Below are 25269 nucleotides of genomic sequence, written 5' to 3' on the forward strand. Positions count from 1 at the left end.
ATAGAGAAATCTTGACAAAGATCAGATTAATACCCCAAAATAAATTTAGAGCAGAGTAGAGAAAAAAAAAAGACATCTTCTCAACTCACTTGTAGAAGTTAAGACTGAAGAGAGAGCGGGCACTGCCCAGAGAGACAAGGAGGCAGACCTGAGAAAAATAATTGATGCCTTCTACAATCCAACTCATCTGTAAGGAATTGTATGCTGTTTGCACAGGAACATTTAGTTAGCGTAAAAAATTGTCTTCTATATTTTTGCTGAAAATTTCATGCCTATGATTATAAGCACACTATAGCACTGACTTTTGAACAGGGATCATGGGATTTCTTTATGATTGTGCTATTCTGTGATGCATAATGGTTTAATTTGAAACACATTAAAAAGAAATGTCTGATTACTCATATTTTCCACAAATGGTATACATCTTACAAGGGGTATGTAAACTTATGATCATAACTGTATGGGTATTTTGCCAGGGACATGTGACCTGAATTGGTTAGTCCTGGAAACAGGATATTAGACTTGATGAATCTTTGGTCTGTTCCAGTATGTCACTTATTTTTTTTTTATTTTTTAAACTTTATATACCGTCTAAAACAGGTCTGTGTATGTAAACCATTTAGTTTTAGACCAGGGATCTCAAAGTCCCTCCTTGAGGGCCGCAATCCAGTCAGGTTTTCAGGATTTCCCCAATGAATATGCATGAGATCTATGTGCATGCACTGATTTCAATGCATATTCATTAGGGAAATCCTGAAAACCCGATTGGATTGCAGCCCTCAAGGAGGGACTTTGAGATCCCTGATCTAAAACTAAATGGTTTACATACATAGTATGTTTCTAAAGCTTCTATATTAACCTGTCTATTGTCTTCTTCCCCTAGCTGCTCCACCAATCTGCTAAAATATTGAAGTACACTACTATCTCATTCTTCTATCAAGTTTTCTCCACATCCCAAGGAACTTGCTCTTAACCACCATTTCCTTAAACTTTGTCAGGAAGAAGGGGCAAAAAGGGTATATTTCTAGTTTATTATCTACCATATTAACATTACCAAATGCATATAATTTTCTTGTAAAGTTTGGTTGTTCCTGTGATTTTACCATTTTCTTAAGCTCCATGGAAGCTGCTAAAACAGACTAGCAAAGCTCATTGTACACATAACAGGTAGAATTTATAATTTTATACTTACCCTTTTGATCAATATGAAGGTCATACAGGGGTGTTCTATAAATATCCACAGTGGAAAGTGCACATCGGGAAAGGGGTACATGATGAGAAGGTCCAAGGATAAAAATTCTTCTCCTGGATTAATAAGGAAAATATATTCATATTACAAAGATTTGCCTAAAACCAAAATTAGCTACAAGATTAATATCAAGGCTAAATAAGGCAGGTCTATTGACAAAGTAGCAGCATAATACGCATGCTCTCTAGAAGGTCGGACTAGCAAAATACAAAATGGCTGCATATGGTACCCTTTCACACAGGCAAAATATTAGTCTACGGAGGTAAGTACAAAGACCATGAGCTTGATCCTAACTTAAAGAAATTCAGCTAAGTAGGCATTCTGGTAGTATAGTTTCATTTTACTACTATTAGTACTTATTTCTACAGTGCTTGCTAAACATATGCAGTGCTGTACATTTAGGGCTCCTTTTACTAAAGTGCAATAGCGTTTTTAGCACGCGCTACATTGCTGCGCGTGCTAACCCTGCGCTATGCGCCAAAAACTAACACCAACTCAATAGTGCCGTTAGCGTCTAGCGCGCGAGGCAATGCAGCGTGCGCTAAAACCGCTAGCGCAGCTTAGTAAAACGAGCCCTAAATATGTAAGAGACAATCCCTGTTCAATAGAGCTGACAACCTAATGGAGGAAGTGACATCCACTGGAGAAGATGGGAGCTTGAATGGTGCACTCCGATCTGAGCAAATCCTCAAAAATTGCTGATTAAGAGGAGGAGGATTGCACTCTCTCTCTAGGGAAGGACAGTTGGAATGGAGACAATCTTATGGCGACCCAAAAAAGCAAAACAAAAGATAGATGGTAATAAAGCGGATCCTCACGCTAGTGGAAAGGGGTTGGGGGAGGACGTGCACAGAGGTCTGATGTTGGGAGCCATGGGAGTGGAGAGCCCGGAGTAGAGGTCTGCACGGGAACGGGAATAGCGGTGGTCCCGCGGGAATCCCCCCCTAACCCGTGGGAATCCCATGGGGACCCCCCTCTGGCCCACAGGACTCCCATGGGGACCCCCCTCTAGCCAATGGGACTTCCATGGGGATGGAAGGCTTTGGAAGCAGGGTTCATCCATATAATATAATGGACACGTCAGCCTTAGTAAAAGAGGGGGTTTATAAGTTAATTACCTGAACAGAAAACAAAAAAAGGGGTCCACCAAAGAGATTCCACAAGGAAAACAGCAGCGCAAACACAAAAGAAACTGTGGAATTGATGATCCTGTCAGAAGTAATTGCTGCTTTTTATGGGGACGGGCGGGGATGGAAGTAATTCCTTACGGGGACGGAGAGGATCCTAGCAGGGACGGAGAGGATCCTGGCGGGGATGGGTGGGATTTCTGTCCCCGTGCAACTCTCTAGCCCAGAGTCAGCCCTTATGCTAACAGATGCCACAGGCTTGCTGACTAAATCTGACATGAGGGAGTAGCTGGCAGAAGTCAAGTCCGAAATAGTGGCAGTGACAACACAGGTGCATGGGAGCCCTTCAGGAGATCAAGTCAGACATCTCTGACATGGGTGTACACATAGACACAGTGGAAACCAGGATGAAAGGTTGTAAAGACAGTATCAGGGAGACACAACGTGGCCTGGAAGATGTGAGTGCCTCAGTGGTCTGTACAGGTGCTATTTAACTTATTTATAAATGATCTGGAAATTGGAACGACGAGTGAGGTGATTAAATTTGCAGATGACACTAAACTGTTCAAAGTTGTTAAAACACATGCAGATTGTGAAAAATTGCGGGCAGACCTTATGAAAATGGAAGACTAGGCGTCCAAGTGGAAGATGAAATTTAATGCAGACAAATGCAAAGTGATGCACATTGGGAAGAATAGCCCGAATCTGAGTTATCGGATGCAACAGTCCACCTTGAGGATTAGTGCTCAAGAAAAGGTTTTGGGTTTCATCATAGACAATACGATGAAACCTTCCGCCCAATGTGCAGCAGCGGCCAAAAAAGTAAACAGGAATTATTTAAAAAAGGGATGGTTAAAAAGACTGTTATAATGCCTCTGTATCACTCCATGGTGCGACTTAATCTAGAGTATTGCATTCAATTCTGGTCTTCTTATCTCAAGAAAGATATAGTGGTGCTAGAAAAGGCTCAAAGAGCGACCAAGATGGTAAAGGGGATAGAACTCCTCTCGTATAAGGAAAGACTAAAAAGGTTAGGGCTCTTCCGCTTGGAAAAGAGATGACTGAGGGGAGATATTATTGAAGTCTACAAAATCCTAAGTGGAGTAGTATGGGTACAAGTGGATCAATTTTTCACTCTGCAAAAATTTCAAAGACTAGGGGACACTCGATGAAGTTACAGGGAAATACTTTTATAAACCAATAGGAGGAAATTTTTTCACTCAGAGAAATAGTGAAACCAGAGGTTGTGGTAATAGCGGATAGCGTTGCTGGTTTTAAGAAAAGTTTGCACAATTTCCTAGAGGAAAAGTCCAGTCTGTTACTGAGAAAGACATGGGGGAAGCCACTGCTTGCCCTGGATCGGTAACATGGAATATTGCTACTCCTTAGGTTTTGGCAAGGTATTAGTGACCTGGATTGGCCACCGTGAGAACAGGGTACTGGTTATTGGTCTGGCCCAGTAAGGCTATTCTTATGTGAGGTCTGAGGTCCTGGGGCTGTTAGATAAACTGGAAGATTTGGAAAACAGTACTCACAAGAATAACCTGAGGATGAGAGGCATCCCTGATACAGGGGCTTATCGAGACACCCGAGATGTGATCACCAGAATTATAAGATGCTTCAAGAATATAAATTGGAGTCAGATATTAAGAGAGCACATTAGGTGTTGGGCCCCTGCTTTGCTCAGTGACCTCGAGATGTGGTGGTCGGCCTGCAAAGCTTTACAGTGAAAGAGCGCATAGAGAGGAGAGTCAGAGAATTATGGACAGTCACTTGGGAGAGCCACAGACTGGAACTGTTTTAAGATCTGCCTGCTAGCACTCTTCAAAAACGGCACACATTTAAGTCAACGACCCAAACTTGACCAAAACAAATGTATGCTATAGATCAGCGGTCTCAAACTCAAACCCTTTGCAGGGCCACATTTTGGATTTCTAGGTACTTAGAGAGCCACAGAAAAAATAATGTCTTATTAAAGAAATGACAACTTTGCACGAGGTAAAACTGTTAGTTTATAAATCTTTCCTTAATTGCTTCTGATAATTTCAGCTATACATAGCTGAAAGCAGTGCAACATGCAGAAAGTAAAGTTTAGATAGTTTTCACTTTCTGCGTGTTGCACTGCTTTCACCTGTGTATACCTGAAATTATCAGAAACAATTAAGGAAAGCTCCTGCTCTAGGAGACCTGGTCAAATCAGCACCGAGGGTCTCAAAATAGTACCTAGCGGGTCGTATGAGGCCCATGGGCTAAGAATTTGAGAATACTACTATAGATGGACTTTTTCATTTGGCCTGCTTGTTACCATAATGGAGTGCACACGAGAATTTCAACATTTCAAGAAGCACAGGATTTATTGCAAAAAGAAGGCATTAGGCTTCCAGTGGAGGGGGAGGAGAGTACTGTGGCTGTTGGCAGGCTTCTGGTAGTAATGGGTGGAACGCAAGGCCAGAACGTTGGTACGGCCATCTACTTCAAGTCTGGCGAGAGGCAATGAGCGATCCCTGGGAGTATGTCCAAGAAACACTGCAGTTGCAGACTACTTGATGAGAGGAGGGCATGGTATATTTCCACTGGACAGTACTGATGGACATTAATTATTTCAGCTCCAATGGACAGTATGGTTTTTAGGTGGGACAGGGGAGATGCGTGAGTAAGGATGAAGTGGGGGAAGATGGTTGGGGGTATGAATGGAGGGAGACAGATGTTGGACGAAATAAACCCCATGGATGTTGGTGGTGTGTGCGGGGAAGGTTGGGGGAGGTGGGGGGGGGATGAATGAGCGTTACTGGGAGAGTCAGGAAGGATGAGTATGTCTGTCTTTCTTAAACTATGGGAATCTTGAGGGGAGAGAGGGGAGGTTAGAGGGAAAGGGTATTATAGAAGTGAATGTCTGGGGAGTGGAAGTGTGGAAGGTGGACATGTTATATAACAGGAGAGATGGTAGGGGAGGATGCTGGGGATGTGTAATAGGCTACTAATACTTCCTTATATTATGGTGTTAGATGGTTTGATCCCACTCTGAATAGTTGGGTAAGGAGGGAGGGCACTGGAGGGAGTGGAGAGGCAGAAGTTGGGGTGGGGAGGGGGGAGGATGGATAGGGAAGAATTCAGTTATTTTGCCTCAATGATTGAGGATGTCTGGGGATGAAATTAAGATATTTATTTATTTAGTTTTATAGCCTGTCCTCCCTTGGAGCTCAGAACGGGTTACAAGGATACATACACAAGACGTTATCAGGATCTACAACACATATTACAGAAAATTTAAGACAGGTATCAATAACACACACGCTAAGGAGAAACTAAGAACACATATGCTATAGTAAATCTAAGAACATGTAATGGTTGACAGAAAGTCTCAGGTGTCCGTGTTACAGGTATCTTGGTCGATTAAAGTTTGAGACCAGAAGCATACTGATTCATGAATAGTAGTGTCTTGACTGCCTTCCGTAAGGACCTTAGATTGTCAACTGCCCTGATGGCAGGGGGGAGTTGGTTCCATAGTTTAAGCATGCTGTAGAAATATGATTCCAAAGACCCAATAACAAACAAAAAGAAATGGTAAAATTTCAAAAAAAAAAAAATTACCGGAATGCAGAAAATAACAATAAAATAAAAATAATGAAGAAAAGAAGCAAAAAGGACCAGGAAGGTACTACAAAACATAGTTTGATGTTCGGAATCAAGACATAGCTTCTCAGCGCCACAGAAAACTGAGAACTGATGGTCCCACAAGCTGACATCAGGCAGAAAGGCACCAGCGCAAGAACACTACAGGCAGTCTAGAATTTTCAGTTTTTTTAAGTTACAGTACACTTTAAAAACTGTCCATACCGGGCTCCATGAATGACATCACCCACATGTGAGAATATGCTGCTTGCTTGTGCTAAGATAAAGCTCTGAGTGCTCACAAGTAATTAATACATGACTTGCAAAAATTAGAGGTACCCAATTTGGTAGTCAGTCAGTCTAGATTTAAATGACTGGAAGAATGCAGGCAGCAGAACAGAGGAAGAAAACCTAAAGAAGCACTAGGAGAACTTCTCTCTCATATGCTCTATGGGTCAGGGTTTCTGATTTGCACACAAATGACCTACATTCAACTCCCATTATAAGTGAAATGGTGTTGTGGCCTTGTTAGTCCACTTTTCAAGGTAATATAATAAATAAAACAAAAACCAAAGGAAATAAAGTGATATTTTTTTATCATAAAATCATTGAATTAGTCCAATAAAAAGGTATCACCTTATTTTTTTGTTTTCTTTCTTTTTTATTAACTCCCATTATAGAAATTTATTTTCTCTTATTTAGGCTAAAATGACAATTCACCCAGCTCTAGAGACTAGAATGGTTTCCAACTAGTCTCAAGAACTCAGTTTAGAATACAGTTAGCATTCTAAACTTTGCAAGGAAACAGGCATAGGTATTCAAAAACAAAACTGAATTGGTATACACTAGCCCCCTCTTCTACGAAACCGCGCTAGTGGTTTTTAGCACAGAGAGCCGCGCTGAATGGCCCGCCCTGCTCCCGACACTTATAGGAACTCAATGAACGTTGGGAGCAGCGCAGACCATTCAGCACGGCTCTCTGCGTTAAAAACCGCTAGCGCGGTTTCGTAGAAGAGGGGGTAGATCTCCCAACTGCATTCTAGTCAAGCTCACTATTTCCTCTTGTAATGTGGTGAAAAAATCTGAAGTAAGAGTCAGTGTATTGACTGTGGTGACACCGGTTTTCTGAACCAAGTTGCCACTGGAGATGAGGATAGAACATAACTATCTGTGCTTTGTAGATAGATAAAAATTTGGCTCTTTTCATGTGGTGGGAAGGATATTCTTTTTTCCATCTTTATTTTGGGTGGCATATTGCTGTCTTTATTTTTATAAAGGTTAATTTGTTGTTTATTTTATCCTTGGTATAGCACATCTTGAATGATTTTTGTAATTGGAAAGGCAGTTTACAAATGTTTTAAATAATCAAAAAGTAGATTTACAAGTTTCTCATAAGATTATACATATCATCACATACGGCATTCAAAGTTATGCTTCATTCCACTGACTGTTGTTTGAAATGTGGGCAATTGGGTGCGACAATGTTTTGGCTGTGCCCATTGGCGCATAAATTATGGGAGATTGTTGGAATCCATTTATCACGCCTCTGGAACTAAATGGTGTTCAGAAAATTGAGGAGGAAGAAAAAGCAGAACTTGACCATCAATCATCCTTTTTTGTAATAATCACTTTCTTAGGCAGTAGTACGTACGTTATAGAAGGATCAACTTGTTTGTAGGCATGAGCTGCACAGGAGCCACAGTAAGTGTATCCTGCATGGCTGTAAAACACAACATAATATTAATTTTGCCAGTGTTAGATTTTTAAAAAACCCACAATCAAGCAAATGAAATAATTAGTGATATTTTTCCAAATTTACCATTACATTATATACCATGTACCAATCAATATTTTGAACTTTGAAATGCAAAAATATTAACCCAAATATAAGTTCTTCTTTATGCTTCATCTTTCAAATTTATCTCAATTCTTATGCATCAATGGAAGAATCCATGTTTGTATTACACACACATCAGAAAAACAAGACAAGTGGAAAAAGCATGAGAAGCATGGTTCATGGAATTCTTTTCAACCCCTGGTGTCTCTCTCACCAAAGAGACTATTCCATTCATGAGAATTCTGGCATCCAATTGGGAGTATAGCAACTTTAGTCTTCCCAAAGTCTCTCTTCCCCACCTTTCTAGAGTCCAAAACATACAGTATAATCCCAAGTTACCTTATCAAAAGCTTTTTCTGAATTTAAACTAAGATAATTCCTTCCTGTGTTGTCCCGATATTAGACGTCTGACATTCCTCATTTCATTTTGACCCTTAACAAAAACTTTGGTCTCCCACTACTAAATCAAGTACTACTACACTCAAGCTATTCACCATCAGACACCAGAATTTTGCATCTATATTGATTAGGGATATGGAATGATAAGGAGGGATCCTACTTAGGTAAGACCCTTTTTTATGCAGGGCCACAAACTATGCTTGTCTCATGTATCGCAAAAAGCATCCATGATTCAAAGCATGAATACATAGCTTTCAAAACTCACACCACTAGATAACTATACTGTTATAGGATTCTTTCCAGGTTCTTCTGTAGAAGCCTTTGTAGTCCTGACCAAATATGCACACATACCTTCCCACCCAGTTCAGCTGCTTGGGACTAGCAGCTAACTTTTCTCTTAAAAGCTTAGAGAATACAACTCCTAAGGGAAGTAGGAGGGTCTAATGTGTCCTGCTGTCCTCAGAGAATATATACGTATACTTATTTTGTACCTGGGGCAATGGAGGGTCAAGTGACTTGCCTAAGAAAGTGACTTGTCCAGAGTCACAAGGAGTTGCAGAGGGAATCAAACCCAGTTCCCTGCTGGAGTTAAATTATAAATTTATTGCCTGAATCAAGAAATTATTAATTTTGATGGCTTTAAAATAAAGTGTATTTCTAACTTGGTTTCTGAAAGACTTCAGTCAGCAATGCTTCCAAGCCATCTGCCAGAAGTGTTAGGTGCCTCTGTTCAGGAAAGCCAAAAGGATGGCAGGGTGGATACCAGTGCTGCTGCATCATAATAGAAGGTGTATCAATGGAGAAAAAAAGGATGGCTGGGTGTGTGCCAGTATCATGTCACACCACATTCAACTATGAACTACCCCCAGTCTGAAAGGACAATAAGACACTCAGACAAAATTTAATCAGATGACATCATCCACCTAGAAACAGAGAGAAAAGCTGGAATTGAAATACTGCTCTGTGATTAGATGCAATGCCAGCCTCAGAGAGGAGATATAGCCCCCAACTTCCTGCCTTGGGATTGGACAATTGCTCCTGGTGCCTCATTGGACCAGATTTCAAACCACCAACATCCATAAAACCAGAAGATTCACCCACCTTGCTGCAACATCTCTTCTATAGACCATGTGCTCTCAGGCCATTGCATTGAGGATCATAACGTGGATTAATAAGAAGTGTTTCTGAAAAGCTCTTGTATGTATGTATATCAAGCATGTCAAACTCAAAGGCTGGCACGGGCCAAATCAACAAGGTTTGTTTATGTGGGCCACAAAAAAGCAAAAACGTAATTTTTCATAGAAACTTAGGCTTATTTCGAAAAGTAAGTATAAAAAAAGAACAAGAGCAACGATAAAATTAATGCTTTCTTCCTGACACTTGGAATCTCTTCTCTGTTACTATTTTTCCTATTTGGGGGGAAATTTTGTCCGCAGTGATTACTTTTAAAACTGACCCAAGGTGAATGTCGGTAATTCTGGATCTGATAGGAGACTTAATTCCTTTCATAAGTGTAAATAACTGCTCGCACCAATAAGTACTTCCAAACATGGAAATAAATTTCATATACAAATTTTTGAGTATTTTCAAACCTGGCTGACAAATATTTGTAAAATTCAAGCAAGCCAACTTCACTGTATTTTGTCTTCAAATCTGAATCGCACTGGATCTCAATTACTTCCATTTGCATAGGATTAGGTACTGATTCTATATTTATTGAGGAAAACAAAGAAAACTTGTCTTCCAAAGATTTAAAATCTGCAAATCTTGTTTCAAACTCAGTTCTAAGGCTTAAAATTATTTTCTGCATATTTTTGATACAATGCAATTTCACCTAAACTTGATTTGTTTATGCTGCATATCAGAAAGTGTGTTAAAGTTTCATTTTTCAACTGCTTTTCCCAAAGAACTAGCTTACATTGATCACAAGTGTTCGTAATGATCTGATCTTTTCCTTGCAGTTTTAAATTTAAATCATTTACGTGTTTTGTTATATCAGCCAAGAAGGATAAATCTTGTAACCATACTGGATCAGAAAACAACCTTGTGCTTGTGTCTTGATTTTTAGTTATTAAAAACTGACATATTTCTTCTTTCAAGTCCCAGAATTAAGGACCTTGGAACCTCGATAAAGTAGGACAAACCGGAATAGTCACTCTCTAATTCACTTAAGAAAGCAGAGAATTGTTGCCGATTTAAGCCTTGATATCTTATGAAATTGATATTTCGTTTTGACAGTGTCAACACATTTTCCATATTTATTACCTTTCTGCATAATACTTCTTGATGTATAATGCAATGTGTATGGTGAATCTTGGATCCATCACAAGTTTCACTTTAGTTTTTTCGCAGCAATACCACAAACCCGTTGTTTTTTTCGGTCATTGAAGGAGCTCCATCTGTAGCTACAGAAGTTTGACAGAGGTAAATTGTATTTTTGCAGAAGTTCATAAACACTATTAAATATATCTTGTCCCGTTGTAGTGCCACGCATCAGTACTAGTTCCAATAATTCCTCAAAAATGTTGAAATTTGTGTTGCAAGCACGAAGAAACACAGACAAATGAGCTACACCCCCCAATGTCTGTACTCTCTTTACAGGCAATGCAAAAAGCTTCGAAACTAGATGATTTTGCTTTGATCTGATCACTTAAATTGCCAGACAAATCAGTAATTCTTTCTACAACTGTATTTCGAGACAAACAGATTGTTTGAAAAACCTTCACACTTCCAAGACAAACAATTTCTGCAGCTTTAATTAGACATTCCTTGATTAAATCACCTTTGGTAAAAGATTTCGAGTGTTTAGCTATCAACTTCTACAAGTTGTAGCTTGTATGCACTGCCGCTTCACTTTCTTCTGATACTTTAGTAAATATGAACTGTTGTTTTTTTTTCAATCCCAACGAGCTCTTTCAATTTTTCTTGTCTCATTAATCCTTTGTAATTGTCATATTTTGACTTATGCTGTTCATAGTGCCGTTTAATGTTATATAATTTTGGCACACTAATTGCATTATTACATATCAAGCAAATTATTTTATCTTTTACTTCACAGCAAAAAAATACTCCACTTCCCACTTTTCTGGGAAATTTCGATGTTCGTCAGCAATTTTTCATTTAATTTCACTGCCACTTAGTTTCAATAAAGACATACTGAATGCAAAGAGCTGAAATAAATGAGTAATCGTTAACACAAAAAAATATATATATATTTCAATAAAAATAAACATCTTTTCTTAAATATTAACTTACCAGACACAGAATAATTGCACAAATAAAAAGTATAACATAAATAAACCTGAATTCATATTTTTATTGAACTCTGAAGGTAAAACATTTCCTGTTAGGCGCATCAAGCAAGTAAATACAAGACTAATGGCGTGGTAGGTATTATTATCATCTGATTCACTGCTAGTATTAGTGGGGGGAAATGGTGCGTTATGACTAGAGGAGGGACCTTGTCTCGGTTACCAAAGGCATCCATCCACTTCATAGTATTTAATAAGAATAAGCAACTGGTTATACTCGTACATTGTATCATTGTTTTCGACTGGCTTAGATAAGTGCCAGTGCCAACGGATTGCAGGAGAAATTTTGCAATTCTAGTTATGACTTATTGGATTACATTGGCTGGGCCACAAAGATGTTTGTTGTGGGCCACATGCAGCCCATAGGCCACGAGTTTGACATGCTTGATGTATATGATTTGTTAGTTTTATACTTTTTGTTACACATTTTATGTGATTAGTTTTGTTGTAAAGTTTTGTATGGGAATTGTAATAATCACTAATCCTTATGATCTGCACTATTATAGAAAGGTCAGATGACACAACCCAAAGTCAGATGACATTGGATGTAATATACAACTACTGAAATGATTAAGGATACATCTTGGCATTGCAAATATTGCTTGGATAAATTAAATTTACATCAAACATTTAGGGAAAGTGCAGTTCCAACTTACGGTGCAATAATGGCTCTAGCAGGTCGTTTTGTGGACTGTACTTGGGAAAGCCAGCCATCTAACTGTGCATTCAGCTGGGGTCCTGCAAAACAGAAAAAAAACCTCACTTAGAACAGATTTATGTACTCATACAACCTCCAGAGAATCTAAATATTACTACTCACACAAACCCAAATTCTGTTTCAAATCTCATTTTCCTCTCTCATATACTCTGCCAATAAGAAAAACAAAAGTCATCAAAAGAAGCTGCAAGGCTAGTTTTTCCAACATATATTTTGAGTTTATAAAGTTACTGCAATGTTTAACCAAAACTTTCTATTTCAAAAATAATTTACTTCCCCCCCCTTCAAAATATGAGTCTGATTTACTAAAATACAAATAGAGAAGAGCATTAATAAATCAAGTCCTGCTTTTGTGAGCTACTGCCTCAGCACCCTAAAGCTGCAGATTCGATCTCAGTGCAGCTCCTTGTGAGCCTGGACAAGTCTCTTAACCTTCCATTGCCCCAAGGACATAGTTAGATTGTGAGCCCACCAGGACAGATAAGGCAACTTAGGGCTCCTTTTATCAAGGCGCACTACGGGGGTTAGCGTGTCGGACATTTCATCACACGCTAACCCCCGCGGCAAGCCTAAGAACTAACGCCTCGTCATTGGAGGCGTTAGCGACTAGCACAGCAGGAGGTTGAACCCGCGTTACCGCACCTTGATAAAAGGAGCCCTTAGAGTACCTGATTACTATTCAATGTAAACCGCTTATAATATAAGTAGTATGTAAGTAATAAAATAATGTGTTCTTATAACTTTACTGGCATCTTGATAAAAATAATAAATCCATATGCAGGCTCACTAAAAACTTTCACAATGGCATTAGATATAAGAAAAACAATGAACGATGAACTAGAATGCTGCTGCAAATAATGTTCATTCTCCTAGATTCAAGGCCTGCCTGCTGAAGTAATCGGCCTGGACATCGTCCACTCCCGCTACATGTGCCGCAGAGATTGCCTGCAGGTGTAGTTTTGCCCACTGGAACAATAAGTGGGCTATGCACTCCTGTTGCCTCCTTGACAATTGACATATGGCACCACTGTAGCATTGTCCAAGAAGACTTGGACTACCTGTCCTTCCAGACTCTTCTCCAGCTTCTGTAACACCAATCAAATGGGCCGAAGTTCCAGTCTGTTGATGGACCATTTTCTCTAGGAGGCCAACCACCACCCCTGGACTAGGCATCTGTTGCAATGACCTCCCCAGCTGAACAGGCTGGCATCCATTCTGAGAATCACCCATGAAGTTATTCTGAGGGAAATGCCCCGTAATAACGACCACGAATGGACCCATCAACTCATACTAAGGCAGGCTTCTAGAGTGCATGGGAGAGTCATTTGTTTTAAGTTTTTTATTGATTTTTTCATATAGCAACAAGTGTTATAATTTTTCATACAATTTATCTTAACAATACACTTGTCATATGATACTATATTATTTGGAACAACCATGAGAGCAAGAAGCCAAATTTCATCAAGTAATAATAAACTCCTTTTTATTTTAACTGGAATAGCAATACAACAAATAACATATAACTGGAAAAAACATGATATGTTAAATTACATTTTTTGGTGGAATTCTGTATGCCATATATACAAAATGGAACTAACTATTGCAATACAAAAAGACAATGTGAGTAAATTTCAAAAAATCTGGGGACCATTAACAGAATACTGTAATAAATTATTAACTTTTCCCAAAATAAGATAATTGAATAGAAGGGATTGGGGTGGGATTTTATTCCTGATTATTACATACTAAATCAATATTTGAATGAATTTACAATAAAGATGATTGTATGTATTATTGATTGGAAGGGAGGGAGGGATGAGGGATTACTATATTCAATAAGAATTATATAAATTTAGATTTCTTGCATAATATTATAACTTTATATAATATTAATTTTTTAAAGAAATGTTAAATTTGATGTTAATATATGAGTTAATCAAGTGTATATATTCAAGTTTCTAATGAGTTTATTTGGAACACTTGTTGTAACATAAGAAAATGAATAAAGATTTAAAAAACAAAAAAACAATACACTTGATATTTCTACAATGTAATTTCTACAAGCCATATCTTATATTATTCTTATGTATGGGAGAGTCATTTGAAGGTACCTCCGCCACCCTTGGACATGCCGTGCGGAATGCCTGGAGAAGGAACACAGTCTGGCTCCAATTTCGGGCGCGCCTCCTCAGAACCACACAGCCTGTGCTCAACCCACTAGCAGACGAACCTGGGGTAAGCAAGCTACCAAGGGAACGGTCTCTGAGTCACGATCTGATGTGCAGGCTGTCCAGGGGGCTTACTGACAAGCAGGGAACCCTCCAGAAGCAGACTTTTCCCAAGGTCTGCGGTCTCCCGCAGTCGGAGCTGTCCCTGCAGGGAACATCGGTGTCAGGTCAAAAGCACGCCGGGACAAAGGTGCGCGCAAACAACTGAGCGCAACATGAAGGCATGCGCCGAAGAAAATGACTGTTTTAAAGGGCTCTGACTGGAGGTGTGGGGGGAACCCCCCCACTTTACTTTATACAGATCGCTCCGCGTTGTGGGGAGTTTGGGGGGTTGTAACCCCCCACATTTTACTGAAAACTTCACTTTTTCCCTAAAAAACAGTTAAGTTTCCAGTATAATGAGGGCACTTACAACCCCACAAACTCCCCACAACACCGCCGTGATCTGTATTAAGTAAAGTGGGGGGGGGGGTTCCCCAACAAAAACCCCCGTCGGAGCTCCTAAAAACACTCTTTTTCTTCAGTGCGCGTTTCCATCTTGTTGCTCAGTTGTCGGCGTGCGCTTTTGTCTTCGGCGGTTTTGTCTATGAACCCTCCTTCAGTCATCCCCCCTATTTGCTTTGTGGCATTTGATGTGTCATTTTCTTCTTTCTGAACTTTTGTTGGGAAGCTGCTTTTCACTAAGCAAAGAATAGCATGATATCCTGCAATATATACTATGCTGCAAATTGTGACAGCCCATTATCACAGGCCTCCATAATTAGCCATATAGGAAAAACATTCAAAGTAAGGAGATCCTAATAATGTAGTATGTTACTTGTTGCGGAAAACATGAAAAAGGGCCAGATGTTAGACAGGAAATCAATTCACAGAGATGTCGCATCAGAAGCCACAAAAAAAAAAATCAAGATAGTATCATAAGGTTATTCATGCAGAGATGTCAATATGAAATTATAAACCGATCCAAGAACATAAAACTTTTGAACTTAGGTTTCAGGTTTATAAGAAATTTGATATACCGCCTTATCAAATATCAAAGCGGTTTTACATAGTATAAAAAAAGAAATAAAACATATATTAAAAACAAATTTCAATGCAATAAAAGTCTGATGCAGACAGACAATGACTTACTGATACGAGAGGTAATTGGGCAACAATACAATATTTAGATAGAAAAAAGATGGGAAGAGGGTAAAATAAGTGGAAGGGAAAAATCAAAAATATGAGGCTAGTGGAAGGGAACAGACTTCCATTACTATCCTTAAAAGGACTATCATATATCACATGCATTTTTAAAGAGAAAGGCCTTTAAGCTGCTTTTAAATTTGTCGAGGGATGTAATTTCTCTTATGTGATTTGGTGCTGAATTCCAAATTGTAGGGGGTCGTAACAGAGAAAATACTAGTACGCATAGTGTTAATGTATCTTAATGAAGGGATAGAAAGTAAGTTTCAGTTTGAGGAATGTAAAGTACGATGGGTAGTGTGAGTAATTAATAGCTTGTTGATGAATTCTGGTAAGCCGGCAATTTTTGTTTTAAAGGTCAGTAACATTATTTTGTAAGTGATTCGGTGCTCAATGGGGAGCCAGTGAGCTTTGATGAGAAGGGGTGTGACTTAGATCAGTGTTTTTCAATCTTTTTACACCCGTGGACCGACAGAAATAAAAGAATTATTTTGTGGACCGGCAAACTACTAGGACTAAAATTTTAAAACCCCATTTCCGCCCCATCTCTGCGAGCTCGGTCACCTCAGTAACTATAGAAAAATAGACAAATATAGTACAAAATATAGATAGCAGATATAAATTCTCGAAACTGAAACGTTTTGATCACTAAATTGAAATAAAATCATTTTCCTACCTTTGCTGCCTGGTGATTTCATGAGTCTCTGGTTGCGTTTCCTTCTGTCTATGTATCCTTTCTTTCATTTCTTTCTTTCTGCACTCAGGCCCAAGAATTTTTCCCCTTTCCTTCCTATGTCCTTAGTGCCCCCAGTGCCTCCTTCCCATGTCTTTAGTGCCCCCAGTGCCTTCTTCCCATGTCTTTAGTGCCCCCAGTACCTCCTTCCCATGTCCTTAGTGCCTCCTTCCTATTTTTAGTGCTCCCAGTGCCTCATTCCCATGTCTTTAGTGCCCCCAGTGCCTCATTCCCATGTCCTTAGTGCCCTCAATGCCTCCTTCCTATCACTTTAGTGCCCCCAGTGCCTCCTTCCTATGTCCCTCTCACTACCTTCCACACTTTGTCGTCCCCCCACCCTCACCCCTGAAGCCAGCCTGTCTACCTCTCTCCCTCCCTCCCTGGCCAAAGCCAGCCTGCTTGCCTACCTACCTCCTTCCCTCCCTCCCTGTCATGCAAAAAAAAAAACCCTCCCTCCTTCCTTTCCCCAGTTCTTACCGCCCTGCTACTGCTGCTAAAGCCAGCAGGAAGTCTTCTTTCCAACGTCAATTCTGACATCGGAGAGGACGTTCTGGGCCAGCCAAGCAGCGATTGGCTGACCCAGAACGTCCTCTCCGACGTCAGAATTGATGTCGGAAAGAAGACTTCCTGTCGGCTTTAGCAGCAGCAGCAGGGTGGTAAGAGCAGGGGACTGGGGGAAAGGAAGGAAGGGGGCTTTTTTTTTTGCGCGACAGGTAGGGACAAGAAATGATCGCCTGTCCCGTTGTCCCCGAGCACAGCTTCGGGATGCCGTCCCGAAGCTGTGTGTGGGGACAACGTGACAGGAGATCTGAAAACGGGACCTTAAACTTGCCAGCCTTGCACGGACCGGCAGAAATTTCCTGCGGACCAGCGGTTGAAGAACAGTGACTTAGATGTTATGATACAAGAAAGGAAATCCAGATCTTACTGCAAGTCCTAGAATATAAACCACAGACTTCTACTGTTTTGACATATTCTGATCACTCATCTCTCCCGTCACCTTTTCCAACCGATTTACTCATATAGGGGTCCTATTAAGGAGCGCTAACCAATTTATGATGCCTTAGCATTTAGCGTGTGCTAAATTGGTTAGTGCGCCTTAATAAAAAGGATCCCATAATGATTCACTCATATACTGAAGTACTGTCATCTTTTGTTTATTCTGACCTGACCTCAGGGAGGGTTTTCTGTTAGAACCCCTTAAATGCTAGTCAAAAAAAATGTATTAAGTTACTTGTTTACTGAACCATCACCTTATATTCCTTCTTTTGGTGGTGGTGGTGGGTTTTTTGAACCTTTTATAGAGTGGTTAGAGCCAGCTGCCTCAGTGCCCTGAGGTTGTGAGTTTGATTCCTACTGCAGCTCTTTATGACTCTGGGCAAGTCACTTAAAACTTTGTTGCCCTATCTAAAATATGCAAACTGCATATCAAGTTCCATCTCTTTTACAACAAATACTAAGGACTAGAGATAGACACACACACACTTTTTGCTTGTCCTCTTCCCTAACACAATATGAAGTTACCGTCAGGCCAATTAGTTTCAAGTCATAAAATAAAAAACTTATATTTTTTTTTAATCCAGACCTGACCCTGACCCCATCCAACAGCGCTGCATAGAATTAAAATCTCCTAGGCTTGGTCTCCTGGAAAGGCCTGTGCCAAAAATTTCTACAACCTGATACAAATAGAGTAGCTGCTTTGCTGAAAGACAAAGACATATCCAACTGCAAATGAAGTAAAAACAGTAATAAAGTAATAAAGCAATATACAATTAAAATAGCAGCCATAGGTTGCTGCCTCTCTCTTTCAAGTTATGTAGTAGAGTGTGAGTAGTTGAGTGGAAGAGAGAAATCAGGTCTGCACAACAGATGTCATACAACCACATTCCCCACCCTATACCGTTCAAAGGAGAAAAAGTTCAGCCTTCAGCTACCCTTTTTTTTAGTCTATGTATATTTTATTGAATTTTTTTTTTTTACAAAACTAATGTAATCAGTAAACTTTACATAGTAAGAATTGTTGTTAGAATAACTATGAATAAAAAGTAAAAGTTCCAACATGAGCAGAGATAAACCAAAGACAATACAGAGGACATGTCATCTACTGTATATCCATATAAGTAAATAAAATAGACTGTGTTTTTGGAATGTAGTGAGAATTTTTGGTTAGGTAAGTTTCATATAGATATGTTAACTAAATTCCACCACTGCATATAGTGTAATTTGGTAAAACTTTCCAAGAATTTAATATAGATAATTTGTTATCAATTGCTTTAAAAATTAACAATAGGCATTGTTGTTGAGTTAGGATATCATGGAAATATATAGATCACAAGATAATATATCCGTATGTTAGTTTGTCAAATTAAATATTGAGCAAACAGTATTCCATATTTCTTTCCAGTATAAATGATTATTTCTATAAGTTTTACCAAAGAACTTTGTGAGTTGGATAAATATAAGAGGTCAACTGCATATGCAGATACAAGGGTCATTTTCACGTTTTATTTTTTCAAGTATTTCCTTACAATCCTTCAATATAGGCTCCCTGCTTTGCAATGACCAAGTTCCAATGTTTGGGAAGCTTCATTATTCCATCCAAGACACCGTTTTTGTTCAGTTGCCGAATGGCTCGGTTAACGGCAGAAGAAAGCTCTTCCAGAGATGCAAAACGATGTCCACGCATAGGTTGTTTCAACTTTGGAAAAAGGTCGAAGTCTGGTGGACTGGACTGAATGGAGCATGAGGTAACACCTCCCAGTCATATTCGCTTAGAGTTTTAATGATGACATTCCCTAAGTACGGGCGAGCGTTGTCGTGAAGAATGAGTGGTTAAGCCAAGAGCAACTGAGGTCGGGTTTTGTACATTTTTCTGCACAATTTTTGTAAAATATCACAATAATACACTGCTATGACACTTCTTCCACATGGAACTTTGTCTGTTATGATGATGCCTTCATGATCATAAACAAAAATCATCATTTGTTTGAGTTTTGATTGAGCTCGTCAAAATTTTTTTGGTCGTGGGAAAGATAAAGCTCTCCACTCATTGGACTGTGATTTCAGCTCCGGCTCAAAGTGTCTGACCAACATTTCATCAATAGCAACAATGCGATTCAATAATGCCTGACCTTCAACGTCGAATCTTTGTTTCAGCATGGTTGCATTGTCCAGGTGTCTCTGCTGCTGTTCAGCAGTCAAGAAGTGGGGGACTCATCAAGAAGAAATTTTTCCCTTTTTTAAATCATTTGTCAGAATTCAGAATACTGATGTCGGTGGAATCCCTGTGGTTTCAGAAAGTTCCTCACATGTTGCACGACGATCTTGTTCAAGAGCATCAGCCACGAGTTCCACACATCGTTCTTCGGTTGTTGATTTTGGCCTTCCTGGTCTTGAATCATCATCTATGCTCACACGACCACTCCGAAAACAAGTTGCTCACCGAGAAACTGTACTACAGTCCACTGTTAACTCACCACAAACTTCACATAACGCACTGTGGACTTCTGTCGGGTTTTTGCCTTGTACAGTTTCAATCTTAATGTATGACCTCTGATTGTCAACAGACACAATACCCGAGACACCTGCAGCCTCCATTTCTCACACTTGTCACAGCCACACTGTACACTACAGAGCTCCTAAGCACACGTCCTGCTGCTTCAAGCACTGAAGTGAAAGTGAAACAAGGTTTACTGCAATTGCATCATCCACTCCCAAATGTTGCCAATCTGTGCATTATTTATGAAATGACCCTTGAATTCTATATCATTAACTTGTATTCCTTGTATCTTTGAAGATTTTCTAATTTGAATTAAAAAGGTTCTAGAGCTCCCTCAACTACCCTTTAAAATGTTAAAACTGCAGGTTCAGCATTGGGAAGCAACTTTGGCAAACGACGACAATTGTAAAATTCGCTTGTACTGTGAAAAACAAATCACTCAGAAATCCAAAACTCTGATTTATCTAAATCCCCTAAAAGGCCTGTACAACGCAGGGAAAGGGATCCTTTGTCCATACGCGCCATACTAGAACACCCCCAATATTTTTTGCAGCACTGCCCAGACATCATAGCTGAAATATTCCTGACGTAGAGCTGAAGGGGAAAGCAGGAAGGAAGGCTGTGTTTCTCAGCTACTACTTTCCCTCCCCCTGCAGTCTATTTGTCAAACATTCGTTAGCCAGCCAATAAGCTGTAAAGGAGGCAGAACCAGTGGCTTAGGAGGCAATAGGCTGCAGGGGAATGCACATTTTATTTATTTATTTCAGTTTTATATCCTGTCCTACCCAGAACAGGTCACAGTAGTATTCAGTGTTTGGGGTACAGGGGTAGTGGTACATTCTATACTGTAGGCAGGGCAGGATTAATTTGTCGAGGACCCCTAGGCACACACATCCACTAGCCCCCTACCCCACCCCACCATGCCCCGCCCCTTCCACACACCCCTGCCCCACCCCCATTTATGTATCCATTTTCTTATTTTCTTCTTTATTTCCCCTTGATTTCTTTTCTTTTAAAATTCAAAACAAACAACAAAGATTATCATACCAGTGCCAGTGTAGTTTTTCTTCTATGCAACCTCCAAACATCTCTGACCAAATCTCCCCTTCCTTCCTAAAGGAAGAGATCTTCAGCTGGCAGGGCTTTGGGAAGCCCACCAATTTATATTTTGCATTTGGGTAGGAGGCATGGGGCATGGCGGAAGAAAATTTAGTGCCTGTCATTTTATTGGACTAATACATTTCTCAATTAGCTTTCAGAGGTTAAAACCTCTTTCTTCAGGTCAGTAAAGTATACTGCTGTTACAGTATCCCTGTCCTGACCTGAGGAAAGGAATTATGTTCTCTGAATTAGTAAAAAATGTATTAAAATTAGTCCAATAAACAGTATCACCTTATTTCCATTTTCTATTAATAAATGATTCAACACAGCTACAACAATACTTTATCCTAAAGCAAAAATAAATAAATAAAACAAATATAAAATTTTTTTTTCTACCTTTGTTCTCTGGTTTCTGCTTTCCTCATCTTCTCATCTTCCATCCACTGTCTGCCCTCTCTCTCTCTTCCATATGGCATCTTCCCTCTTTCTATTTCCCTTCAATATCCTGTGCCCCTTCTCTTTTTGTACATGATTCATCTCAGCTTTACCCCTCTCTCTATTTTTCTGGTCTGGCATCTCTATCTCCTTTTCTTCCCTCCCCCCATGCTCTAGCATCTTTCTCCCTCCCCCCTCCATGTTCTGGCATCTCCTCTCTTTCCTTTGGTCTGGCATGTCTCCTTAGTTTCCCTTCCCTCCTGCCATGCCCTGGCATCTCTCTGCTCTCCTTCTCTTTCATCTCTCCCTCCATTATAAAGCTTCTCCTCTCCTTCCTTTCTCTCCCTCCCTTCTTCCTTTCTCTCCCTCCCTTCTTCCTTTCCCCTGGTCTAACATTTATCCCTCCCCCTCCATGGTCTGGTATCTCCTTTCCTTCCTTCCTTTACCTCCCTTCCATGGTCTTGGCATCTCTCTTCCTCTCCTCTCCCTTCCCTGGTCTTCCTTCTCCCTCCTTCCCTCTCTCTCCCCAATTGGGTGCAGTAGCATTTCTCTCCCCCTCCCCTTCCCTCTCTCTGTCTCACACACCCGTCGCAGCGCACAAATTATTTTCTTCCTCTTGGGTCCCCAACTGCCTGCCCGAAAACATCAGGGGGGCCCACTGGCGTTAGGGGAAGGCAAACAGGCTGTCCAGGCATCTCTTCCACTTCCTGGGCCGGCATTAGGATGCAGCAAACAGGGCAGGGGGTCCCCAACTGCTTGGTGAGGTGATGTAAGCTTCCCTCCCTTCGATTCCCTTGGTGCCCTCTCTCTCGCTGCCACGGAGCTGCTCTAATATTGTGCATGTCTACTTCCCTTCTCCTCCCTCCCCTTCATGAAGTAACTTCTTGTTTCATCAGAGAAGGAAAGCTGGCACACAAAGTATTAGAGCAGCCCCGTGGCATGATTCAATTTGCTTACAGTCTGTGCAGAAGCGGGAGAGAGGGCAGCGAGGGAGTTGAAGGGAGGGAAGTTTACATCACCTCACCACACAGCCAGGGGCCCCCTGCCCTGTTTGCTGCTCCCTAACACCAGCCCTGGAAGAGGAAGGGGAAGTGATGCTCGGACAGCTTGTTTGCCTTTCCCTAATGCCATTGGGCCCCCCTGATGTTTTCGGGCCTGAGGCACTTGCCTACTGGGCCTACCCTTTAATCCAGCCCTGATTGTAAAACGTTGATGTCTTCTAAGCTACTGGTGTTGTTTCTCCCTGTAGTTAGTGACTGGCTAAGTAACAGCTGAGCAATGGGCTCATAATAGAACGCAAAGAAGAACAGAAGGAAGTCAAAGAGGCTTCCTGCCTTTCATCTACCATAGAGAGTGGAAGAACTGCTGGAGGGAGGCACTGGGAAAGACATTACATTACATTAGGGATTTCTATTCCGCCATTACCTTGCAGTTCAAGGCGGATTACAAAATAATTATCCAAGATGTATTACAACAAGAACTTAAAAAAAAATTGGTCATTTTCAAAAAGAGTAAGAAATGGGTAAGGTTATTTGTTTGGGGTAGTTGGCTTTAGTGAGAGGTGGAGTTTGAGACTTGCGGTATTATTTCTTTTTTCAGAGTTTTCTTGAAGAGTATGGAAATGATAGGAAAGGAAAGAACAGATACAGGCACTGATAGTTTATGAGAGGAAAAGAAGCTGAAAGAAGATATATAGACTGTGAAAGGGGAAACAGAGCTGAAGTGAATAAAAGCTGGAAGGGGGTATGGGCAGAGATACAAAGATAAGTAGGTGAGGGATGGGCTGAAGAAAGAGAAACAGATGAGGACAGGGAGAGAAATTGTGTGAGATTCAAAAAGCAGGGGACTGATAGGAGAGATAGGCTGAGAAAAGGTTTCTGAGCAGAGAGGATCAGGATAGAAGGAAGAAGCACTATGGGGTGAACAAGGAATGGAAGTGACAGGAAAGGTGAGAGACTAGGATGGAAAAAAAAAGCAACTACAAGACAATTTTTAGATTTTTGTGCTCCTTGTTCAAATCAATCCACCATATCTATAGCAGCAGTCTGCTCTTTTCTTCAAACCTTGCAGTCACTGGGGGGGGAGGGGGTAAATAAGGTATTTCATTAGGATGGGGAAAAGGGAGAAGGCTGTGGAAAGATGGAATACCATGAACTGATAATCTCCCTTTAAAACTTACTTCTAGTATCTAGTGCAACAGAAATATCAGTCTTGACCAACGTTAAAGGGGGTAAATACATGTTGGTAAAGGAGGGTAAATATCAGTCTTGACCAATAGGTATTTACACTCCTTTACCATTGGTCAAGACTGATATTCATGTTTACAAGAAAGAAGATTATCAAAGATAAGACCTAATCTTTTATTTCTCTTGGCAGCTCTAATACTGAGAGGAGCTATAGTCAGAGATTGAACCGAGGGAGAATGGAGAGTAGCATTGTTTCCATTCTTCACAAAAATTACAAATATTATTCCCCCATTATATTTCACACGTGGCAGAAATGATGGGGGCACTAAAGCCTAAAGAAAAAGCACTGCAGCTGTAGCAGGAAAAGTGGCAGGAGACCACTGGCAGTATTGGGGAGGGGGAAGAAGGGACATGCTGACTCAGAGACTTTGTGTTTCCTGGTTGGCTCCCTAGCTTTCTTCTTGCTTAGTGTATACTGTATACTGGAATACTATATAAACTTGAGATTTTGGGGCAAAAGAAATGGTTCAAAAATGGGGGTCTTGGTTTATAATTGAGCCACCACCCAATTACTAAGGCTGTTGTCCTCTATTTAACCCCCGATGATCAGCAGTACCATAGTTATAGAAACATGATGGCAGATAAAGGCCACACGGACCATCCAGTCTGACTATCCACAGTAACCATTATCTCTTCCTCTCTCTAAGAGATCCCACATACCTATCCCAGACTTTCTTGAAATCAGACACAGTCTCTGTCTCCACTACCTCTACCGGGAGACTGTTCCACGTATCTATCATCCTTTCTGTAAAAAAAGTATCCTTAGATTACTCCTGAGCCTATCACCTCTTAACTTCATCCTATGCCTTCTCATTCCAGAGCTTCCTTTCAAATGAAAGACTCAACTCATGTGCATTTACGCCACATAGGAATTTAAACGTCTCTATCATATCTCCCCTCTAACGCCTTTCCTCCAAAATATACAGATTGAGATCTTTAAGTCTGTCCCCATAGGCCCTATCATGAAGACCATGCACCATTTTAGTAGCCTTCCTCTAGACCGACTCCTTCCTTTTTATATCTTTTTGAAGGTGCGGCCACCAAAATTGTACTCAATATTCTAAATGAAGTCTCACCAGTGTCTTATACAGGGGCATCAATGCCTCCTTTTTCCTACTAGCCATACCCCTTCCTATGCAACCTAGCATCCTTCTAGCTTTCGCCGTCACCTTTTCAAACTATTTGGCCACCTTAAGATCATCACATACAATCACACCCAAGTCCTGCTCTTCTGTCATGCACTTAAGTTCTTTACCCCCTAACCTGTAATGTTCCCTCGGGTTTTTGCAGCCCAAATGCATGATCTTGCATTTCTTAGCAATAAATTTTAGCTGCCAGATTTCAGACCATTCTTCAAGCTTCGCCAGGTCTTTCTTCATTTTATTCACACCATCCTGGGTGTCTACTCTATTGCAAATTTTGGTATCATCCGCAAAGAGGCAAATCTTACCCGACAGCCCTGTAGCAATATTGTTTATAAAAATGTTAAAAAGAACAGGCCCAAGAACAAAACCTTGAGGCACACCACTGGTAACATCTCTTTCCTCAGAGCGATTTCCATTGATCACTACCCTCTCTCGCTTTCCACT

General features: G+C 40.4%; 1 protein-coding gene across 3 annotated transcripts in view; it reads right to left on the reverse strand.

The window, feature by feature from the left end:
* The window catches only part of MEMO1 (mediator of cell motility 1), a 191254-nt gene that overhangs the window by 163824 nt on the left and 2161 nt on the right, over positions 1-25269 (reverse strand). For all 3 annotated transcript variants that reach the window (XR_004538849.1, XM_033938653.1, XM_033938654.1), the window contains exons 2-4: positions 12192-12273; positions 7640-7708; positions 1193-1305 (exon numbers count right to left, since the gene is read on the reverse strand). Coding sequence is in view for 2 of the 3 variants with exons in the window: in XM_033938653.1 (XP_033794544.1) it covers positions 1193-1305; positions 7640-7708; positions 12192-12273 (264 nt within the window). In the remaining variant the exon portion in view is untranslated. The remainder of the gene's footprint in view (positions 1-1192; positions 1306-7639; positions 7709-12191; positions 12274-25269) is intronic.

Source organism: Geotrypetes seraphini, chromosome 3 (assembly GCF_902459505.1).
Source record: "Geotrypetes seraphini chromosome 3, aGeoSer1.1, whole genome shotgun sequence".
NCBI lineage: Eukaryota > Metazoa > Chordata > Amphibia > Gymnophiona > Dermophiidae > Geotrypetes > Geotrypetes seraphini.